General features: G+C 37.5%; 1 protein-coding gene across 2 annotated transcripts; it reads right to left on the reverse strand.

Moving 5' to 3' along the window:
* Positions 1-1375: 1375 nt before the first annotated feature.
* Positions 1376-7970, reverse strand: LOC105034774 (ABC transporter G family member 15). 2 transcript variants are annotated; one of them, XM_019847092.3, is made up of 9 exons: positions 7851-7954; positions 7488-7751; positions 7326-7405; positions 4250-4714; positions 4009-4134; positions 3741-3872; positions 2945-3502; positions 2755-2862; positions 1376-1984 (listed from the first exon to the last, which is right to left on the reverse strand). In XM_019847092.3, the coding sequence occupies exons 2-9, from the start codon at positions 7705-7707 to the stop codon at positions 1628-1630; spliced, it is 2046 nt and encodes a 681-aa protein (XP_019702651.1). In that variant the 5' UTR covers positions 7708-7751; positions 7851-7954; the 3' UTR covers positions 1376-1627. The 2 variants fall into 2 exon arrangements, with proteins under 2 accessions (XP_019702651.1, XP_073114204.1); XM_073258103.1 differs by having other exon boundaries at positions 7488-7970.
* Between the last annotated feature and the right edge of the window lie 1899 nt (positions 7971-9869).

Here is a 9869-nt window from a genome sequence, read left to right on the forward strand (position 1 = left end):
AGAGAGCAGTTGAGAGGGCCATGGGATTGGGAGGGCATCAGGTATGCTACTTTTGCCTTTCGAGCGAGCGAGCGATATCTAGCTGGAAGAGGACTCATTGACCGCGATTGGTTGGACTGTGGGGCAGCCGAAGCCGGCTGATGCCTAAGCTTTTCTCTCAGACATGTGGTCAGCGATCGTAAATCCTTACGGGCTGCGCATGTGTTCGGAGAGTTGGCTAACCGCTGTCCGCTTGAAAGAGCGTTTTGAAGGACCTGGAACCATCAAGAATTCCTTTATTTTATTTTCCAATTTTGTTGGATGTATCCACGCCAGATGTGGATATGACTCGACCATTTTGGTTAAAAAAACACAAAGAGAATATATATTTATGACCCTAAGTTTTCCTTTGTGAAATATAATGATGAGAGCACTTCTGACCAGGAGAGTGACAACAAAGTTTCATATAATATATTCTCAAAAGACTGATCAAACTACCTCACAAAGACAATTGAAAAAAGGTCCAAGGTCCAACTGCCTCAAAAGACAACTGAAGGTCCAACTTAGTTATATAGCTTAGTCAGCCCGTCCGATGCTTCATCATTAATATCGAAACTTCTAGGAAGTGACTTTCTTCATGAAAAATGGAAAACCGAACTGGAAAATACATCTTGACGGGGCATTGTCGGTAGAACATGTATGTTGTTCACATTCTCCTCAGATCAAAGCGGGAATAGGATTTATATTTGTTACACCTTAAGATAACATCCTGCTGTTCTTTGGCAACAAAAATTAGGTTGAATATGACATCTCGTGCATGCGTCGCACCAAAAATGAGGTTGAATATATGAAAAGTCTCGTGCGTGCATGCACACATACGCGTCCATCTGTGCGCGCGCGCGCACGTGCGTGGTCTTGAACCGGCTATTCTCAAGGTAACATCTTTACATAAACTTGCTTTAAGGTAACATCGTCGCATGAACTTGGCCTGAAGTAGACGTTAAGAATCGAGAAAAACACCGTGTGATGACGTCACCGTAAGCACTGCGTGACCGTATGGAAGGCAGCAATTTTGAGACATTTTTTGGTGGAGGTTTAGATGAAAGAATAATTCATCAGCTCTCTTAGTACTTTAGTTCAATAATATTAAAGGAAAAAAAAAAGGCAATATCCACTCTATGTACACTTCACTTTTCTGAAATATCCAAATCCCCACCACCAGTGGCCTTGAATTGGAATCAGGATATCCTGCTATCATGCTGCAACTTCCAAGGAGATTGCATGAGCATGGTTTCCGGGATTTAAACCTTTGGATCTCCTCTAAGGGCAAGCCCTTTGGAGAGGGGTGCCAACCAACTAAAGTAACAGATAGCAGCAATTACATAAGCATGTTACATTGAAATAAATTGATATCTTGTTTAATTTGCAAGCTTAGTCAATAAATCTGCAACAGTATTCTAGCATGAGGATTGACATGGTCTATAATATTTCTGTGAAATTGCAGAAATACTTTACAAGATGCAACATGATTATGTAAGTCAATTTCTTTGAAATTTGAAACATCTTGTATTGCTATAATAGATAATACTTTTAATTTCCATGTGTATGATAACTTCATAGGCTTTCTAGAAGTTAGCACTTATTGGCATTATGGAAGTGGAGAACTTAGGCCTTCTTGCAACGCCATTGGGTGGAGATTTGGATGCCGTGATGAGAATGACAGCTTCCTCTTCTTGAAGGTGGGTCTCTTCAAGAGATGTCTCATGGCTGTTCTTGCATAAATAATCCGGAAAAGAGGGGAGGCATGCTCTTTGAGCTTCAAAATGAGAAAGAAGAGAAGCCTGTAGCAAACGAGTATGACAAATACGGCTATCAGATCCACCCACTTTGAGTGATCCAAGCTGACGCCAAGCATATTTTTTAGGATGTACTCCCCACTTAATTTTTGATTTCCAGGTATCAGAGGATCAAACTCCAGCCCAATCAAGTCATTCTTGTAATTTCCCTACAGAATACAGGAAGTCACAGTCAATAGAAATACTCTATTGAAAGACAATAGTGATCTATACTCTATTGCAAAGTAGCAGTAATCTATACTCTATTGCAAGACAATGTTAATCTTGAGTAATGAGAAACTATTTTGAAATGAAGACTATCTTATCAGAAAAATGAACACTAACTACAAGCACTCACTATGGAATTATATGAGGTTTTACCATCCATTTGCAAAATATAATTTTGACTCATATTATATTCTCATAGTTTTATGCTCGGACAATTAATTAACCTAATAATCTCGCCGATGATGTGCTGCTTACTTTATTTTCTTTTAATGCTTTGGGGACCATTTTGCTGAATATGACTCGACACTGCTGATTTTGAATATTTTTGTAAATTGATATTAGTCTATCTTAATGAATATTAGGGGCGCATTATTGATTGATTTCGTTCTTTTATGAAGAACCAATGGTCAATATGACTGACATTCAGGATCATGGATAAATTAGTTGAGAGCAGTAGTATTATAAGATGAGTCAATGCTGCTTTAGATTATGGAGTAACTTGAAATCATGAATGCGGATGGGGTATGCATGCCAAAATGTTGTTAAGAGATGAGCAACAGCTAGTGCTAATCAATATATTCTCATTGACAAACAAATAAGTTACGCAAAAAGCATCTTTTTTGCTTTTGTATCTCAAGAAATGGCACTATTATCAAAAGAGATTGTTTGCAACACTTGAATGATCAAAAGAAATAGATGACAAGGAAATCACCTGAAGGGCCCATGAGCCATAGCTAATTACGGAAACCGGATAGCGCCAGAATAGCTTAGGAAGATCTGGCAGCAACCGGAAGAACCCGGCTGTCATCATCATAATTCCCTACGAAAAAGCAAATAAAATGATCAGTCGAAGAATGGTTCAGTATGATGCATCACTCAAAATTTGAGAACTAATGACATACCATGACACCTGCTCCAAGTATAATGCCCATTAGATAGTTGGGGACAAGTGACGCAATAATCATCATGAGGCTCTCTATCACTGCAATGCTGGCATAAAGACTTACGGTAAAGTAGATATAATGGGAGAAGCCCTTGCGGAATTTCACCATGTAATAGGTTATACTTCCAGCGGAGAAGGATACAGCAATCAAGAAAGGGAACGCTGAGAGGAAGTTGGAGAGTATGTATACGGCAACTCCATAATGCCCGTTTTGCCTTTCGCGAATGAACACCTTCATCTCTTCAATAAAAGATGGGAATCCTCCAATGGACATGAAGGTCATGAAGCCCGAGACAAAGCCCCCACAAGAGGCTCTGGCAAATATTGCCGTGTAACTCGTCCCTACATCCATGAAGATGCTTCCCACACACACGGCTACCACTATGTAGATTACGATCCGTAGCCAGTAGTAGCCAATGTCTCTGCTCATGTTCACAAAAGATCTCCTCGTTAGAGTTGTGAGCTGCTTCCACCAACTAGCTTGGCTTCCTTTATCTGACTTCACGGTAAGCCCTTCCTGCATTTTGATGTGTATCAAATCACATCATAAGAACTAAATAAAAAGGATCAAGACTAGAAGCAAGTAGGAAACTAAAATGCACTCCCTGGCCGGTTGATCAACAGTCTCAAAGTTATCCTCAGAGGTGTGTGCCAATTCCCAATCGATTGGACGTTCAAGATCAAACTGTCATGGAAATTTATAATGCACTGCTTATTGTAACAAAACTTTAATTCAGCTTGAGCAAGATGCCTACCATCTTAGATATCTCTTGAATCCGATTTCTAGCTATCATTGCAAATTCCGAGCTCTTATATTTCTCGATAAGAATAGCTTTGATCTCTGAGGTTCCTAACTTCGACAGAGGATCTGAAGATGATTGTGTCTCCTTAACAAGCAAAAAAAGCAAAGTTCAGATTGCTATCATATCTCTTTCATCATAAAAAAAAAAAAAAAAGTGAAAGGTAATTATAGAAAAAAAAAGGATGCTGGAAAAAATCATAAGCACTAGGAAACATTCATACTGCTTGAATTTTGATCGACCCTTTTAAAGTAGCATTCACACGGTCAAAATCAGAGTTTATACATCGAAGGAAGTGATCTGATGGATTTCTTCTGCTAGGACAGGGGAACCCAACTTCTGCAAAGAACTGTATCAAATGCCAAATTAAGATAATCAGTGAGATTGAAGCCTTCAATTTAGCATTGTGCAACAACTGTTCAATGCCTGCAGCCATTTCTTTCTTAACACCGCTCTTGTATTACCTTTGTGGCCAACTTGGCATCTCCAAAATAAACTGTTTCTCCACTGGACAAAAGGTATAGATCATCAAATAGTGCAAAGACTTCGCTGCTAGGCTGGTGGATAGAGGAGATGATGGTTTTGTTGCCATCGCGGGCCATCTGCCTCAATGTTTGGATTACAAAGAAAGCTGAAGCACTGTCGAGACCACTGGTGGGCTCGTCGAGGAAGAGTAGGCGGGGCTGTGTCAGTATCTCTAGTGCAATGCTGAGCCTTTTCTTCTCTCCACCACTGATCCCTCTCAGGTGCCAATTTCCAATTGCCCGGTCCGCGCATTCTTGCAGACCCATCTCCTCAATAGCACTTTCCACCACAGCTGCCACCTCCTCCTTGCTCATCGTTGTAGGGAGCCTCAGATGCGCTGAATAGGTGATTGTTTCTCGGACAGTAAGGGTCCCCAGTAGCACATTTTCTTGTGTCACATAGGCCTACACAAGACCAAAGCATTCTCAGAATTACGACTTATTAAGTAAAATTATGACAAAAACTAGTTCAAAATCTTGGATGACAATGAAGGATCTAAATCAATATTTCAGCAAAATCAAATCTAAAATTGATGATACACTTTGAACCACTTGTAATTGAATAAAAATTGCATCACTTTATGTCATATGATCCAGTTCATTAGTTTGTACCATAAGACATTGTTATTTCTAAGCTTTTCCCCATGTCAGTCTTTTCTCCAGATTACAAAAACCACGTTTGATGGATTCTGATTTTATATATTAAAAACAAAAACATCAAGTCTGAAAGGTGATTTTTTTTTCTTTTTTTTCTTTTTTTTTTTTTTGTGACAGCCGAAAGCTATGTAAAATTTATTTTCACCTTTCCTTTTCACTAAAAGATTTTTATGGAAGTATCAAACCAATATTTTTACATCTAAAATGTATGAATTCAGGGTATTGCAGGTATACTTGAAACCAGGATTAATCTAAGCTCCACATCCCATGATGGAGCATGAAAGTACAACACCAAATATATTACAATATATTGTGTCAACTAGTTCTATACTTCTATCTTTTACTTTTACAATCTAGTCCATCAATTAATCCCTGCTGACCTTCTATTTATAAGTGAACTTTCTTAATTAATTAACCAGTTAACAATGGTTTGCCGTACCACTGCATGCTGCCCCATTAACCTGGATGATACCAACCCCCATAATTGGGTGTACCTATATTGTACCAGCATGATACCAGTATGGGATCCAGGTGCAAGACTATGAACCTGATAGCTAACTGTCCAAATTTATTTTTGGATCATTTGTCTAGACTACTTGAATGTGGCACATGGTTTTCCCGTAGATGTACAAATGATATAACACAGAAAAAGGACATCAGTAAGTAGTTTCTCTTGGAGAAAATTGACTATTGCAGGAAATAGCCACTCAAAAACCAATTTTCATAGAAATAACCAGTAAATAGTAATTCTTCTTTATAAGTGCTAGAGGAGCCTGAGGAGGCTACTAGATGAATCTCTCTATACACATGATATCAAACACTAAAAAAAATTTAGTTTTCCGCATCCAATGGGATTCTGCACCTTTATCTTATAATTTCCTGTTTTCTTTGTTAAATTATAGGTTGCAGTCTTCAATTCATTTTATTTTTGTTTTGCTATATTTTTATGTTCTTTCATATCTTTCTAGATATAATTCTTTGATCCTTCATTTGATATTTTTACTAATTTTCAATTATCTTGCAATCATTTGAAACTATGACAATATATTAGAATCAAGTAACGAAAGCTTTAACGATCAAAAGAATTACAGCTTATTAAGCAGAAGGGAATGGCAAGCCTTCCTACAATAGGAGATACATTCAACAGAAGGATGTGGTCATTAAACCAAGCACAATACCGAAATTGAGATAGAAATTACGATAAAACTAGTTCAAAATCTTGATTGACAAGAAGGATCTAGATCAATATTTCAACAGAATCAAATCTAAAATTGATGACACACTTTGAATCACATGTAATTGAATGAAATTTCATCACTTTATGCCATATGATCCAGTTCATTAATTTGTTCTATAAGACATTGTTATTGCTAAGCTTTTTCCCATATCAGTCTTTTCTCAGGATCACAAAAACCAAGTTTGATGGATTCTGATTTTATATATTAAAAATAAAAACATCAAGTCTGAAGGGATTTTTTTTTTTTTTTAATTTTTTGGAAAACATGTTAGACAAACATAACACCTAATTCTCTTTAACAACCAAAAGCTATATAAAATTTATTTTCACCTTTCCTTTTCACCAAAAGATTTCTATGTAAGGATCAAATCAGTGTTTTTACATCTAAAATTTATAAATCCAGGGCATTGCGGGTATACTTGAAACCAGGATCAATCTAAGCTCCACATCCCATGATGCAGCATAAAAGTACAACACCAGATATATTACAATCTATTGTGTCAACTAGTTCTATACTTCTTTCTTTTACAATCTAATCCATCAATTAATCCTTGTGACCTTCTATTTATAAGCAAACTTTCTTAATTAATTAACCAGTTAACCATGGTTTGCCATACCACTGCATGCTACCTTATTAACCTGGATGATACTGACCCCCATAATTGGGTGTACGTACCTATATTATACCAGCATGATATCAATATGAGATCTTAGCTGATGTCTAAAATTCTCTAATCTCCCCAGCTTTTAGGCCCAAAACATACATGTCCCAAAATATGAAGCCAAAGCATACATGCCTTCGTACTGTCTCCTTCAGGAAAAATTATTGGTTAGAACAGTTCTACCATATATATCTTGGACCATCCAATAACAGACCAACACATCATCCAATAAAATGAACTCAAAGCAGTAGAAGTTATTAGCTGGTCAATCATAGTTAAGTGTGAAATATTTTTTCATTCAAAATTTTCAATCAAGCTTAGATAATCGATAGGTGATGTACTGATCTGTTATTGGATGGTCCAAGGGATACATGGTAGAACCGTTTTAATCAATAATTTCTCCTCCTTCAGGGAATATACAAAAAAAAAAAAAAAAAAGAAGGATCTGGAAGCAACATACCACAACTCCATAGTCTAGCCTTCTCTTCTTGCCATTAAGTAGAACTTTCCCGGTCAAAACAACATTACTTCCAAGCCTCCCTGTTTCCAATCAACCAACCACTGCCTCTAAATCCACAAGCAACAAATTATTACTTTAAAGCGCACAACACCCAGTTACTACCTGCCAAGGAGTCGAGGAGTGTCGATTTGCCGGAACCCGACGGCCCCATGATCGCCATGATCCGGCCGGGCACCGCGTAACCGCTCAGCCCCTGGAGAAGCTTCTTGACCGGCCGTCTGCCGCCATGACTTGGTAGCGCCGCCGTGAGGTCCTCCCACACCAAGTAGGCTGCCGACGACTCCTGCGCCCAAGTCTTCGACGCCGATGCCCGGGCTTCCATATCTCACCACACTCGTAGACTGCTGCAGAATCCTACATCCAGCACTGTCGACGGTTTTATTAAGTTCTCGCCGGACTTGGTCCTACTAAAAATTTCACGCAGTTGAGAGGGAGGGAGGAGTGATGTGCAGTAAAAGCACTGACAGCGAGAGGAGTAAGTTGTTGGCGCGTTCTATGTTTACGTTCTATTGCTCACAAGAGGAGAGTGAAGTCATGAGCCATAACGGGAGAGTTGAAGACCAGCTAGTTGGAGGGGATGTAACGAAGAGAGAGAGAGAGAGAGAGGTTTGGTGGGAATGGATGCTTGAATGGGGCATTTAAGAGGGGAGTCTGGGGTGGTTGGACGTTTGACATAGCATTGTTATGGTACGTCTTCCGGTTCCAGTTGTGGTTATGGAGCCTGGAAGCATCCTTTTAAGATGTTAGCAGGAAAAGGACGTCGATGTCGTGGCAAAAGGTACAGGCAGCGGTCGAGGGGGGGAGAACAAAAAAAGAAAAGGGCCGGGTTAACCTTTATGGCGGTTCGCTGGCATGAATTCTGTGTGTGTGTTACGTGCACAAAGGTGGGAGGGGTAGGATTGGGGGGTGGATCTTATTAAGAACTCCGTCGATAAGGAAAGTAAATTTCAGAAAAATACAGGTGTATGACCAATAAATACAAACTTTTGAATCAATTTCAAATATTTAGACTTAACTTAGTCTATTTAGTCTAGTTCACTGGACCAAAATTTTTGAATCAATTTCAAATTATTTTTGTAGATGGCTGAGTTTCGGTTTCAATTTTAAAAAACTAGTTTCAATTGGTTCAATTTGAAGTTTACTTCCAAACTAACGTATCTCGAACCGTATATGCCCTACAAGAGAGAGTTATTGTACTCTCCCCACATGAGCATGCTATATATTTAGTCATAGCTACATAAATTAGCTAACATACTTTCTAGTTACGAAACAAAAGAACTGTGTAGAAGCTGGCATGATGCACTTTTTTTTTTTTTTTTTTTGGTAAAGCAGGTATGATGTGCTTGCAAACAAGTATAACTGTGTGTAAGAAACTACGTGTAGAGAGTAAGGTTACAAGGTTAATTGTGTAAAGACAAAACATAAAATGGTTATAGAAAAAAAAATAATAATAAGATCAACTATTCCATCCTCCTTCTGAAAAATGCTATGAGTGCGAGTCAATCATGCAAGAAGTTTGTTGAGTCACATAAAGTTCATCGTATGGTAATTCTTATTTGGCAATTCATTATTCAACCATCCTATTATTTCAATGATCTTGCAACTCGTGCCAATCTTGTCAAAAGAGAAATAATTTTGCATTTTTAGAATTTTTAAGTCACTAAAATAGCAATTTGTATCAAATGTCAAAAGAATGGTCGATGGTGCAAGAATTCATATAGATATATATTTAATCACATATTGACTATGCAATGGATATATTTTGAATTTTTATATAAGATCAAAAAATTTAAATAATATATTTGAATCAATTATTTTGGATAAAATCTTAGATTCTGATAAATAGTATAAGACTAGACCCAATCTATGTTTCATGTAAACAATAGAACATAGCAGCACGGACTCATTAGAGCTAACCAAAAGCTCATTGTGGTGTTTGTGATGGAATTTGTGTGAATGAATTTGCGAGAATTTTGTCTACAATTCTAATACTTAAATGAAAAGAGTATGTGAAGATCAGCGTCAGTGCATGTTTAGTTTAATGCCAAGTTGTTATGGGTAGCATCATTCCTAAATGATGGTTACAAGTAGGTCTTGCATGAAACTTACATATGGAAGAAATTTGAGAGCAAAGAACTCCTATGGATAGTTTGTGCAAGGCATTTTTGAGATTATATAGGATATGATCCTTGCTTTGGAATTAATATGGGTTGCTTAGGTAGTCTACAGTTAGGTTTGACTCTAATGCTCTCTTTTTCCTAGATGAATAAATGATCTGTTTTAGACTTATCAACAAAGGAATCTTAATGAGGTTGGTTGGGAGCTGACAATTTCCATCTTCTTTGATATCCTTTTTACTTTTGATGGTATTGTCGTTTCGTAATAATTTCATCCAAACAAACTAATAAAAAAGTATTATTTGGGTGTAACTATCTGAGATTTATTTAACACATAACTAATATAGGATTAAATATATGATTTGAA

Source organism: Elaeis guineensis, chromosome 5, assembly GCF_000442705.2.
Source record: "Elaeis guineensis isolate ETL-2024a chromosome 5, EG11, whole genome shotgun sequence".
NCBI classification, from domain to species: Eukaryota; Viridiplantae; Streptophyta; class Magnoliopsida; order Arecales; family Arecaceae; genus Elaeis; species Elaeis guineensis.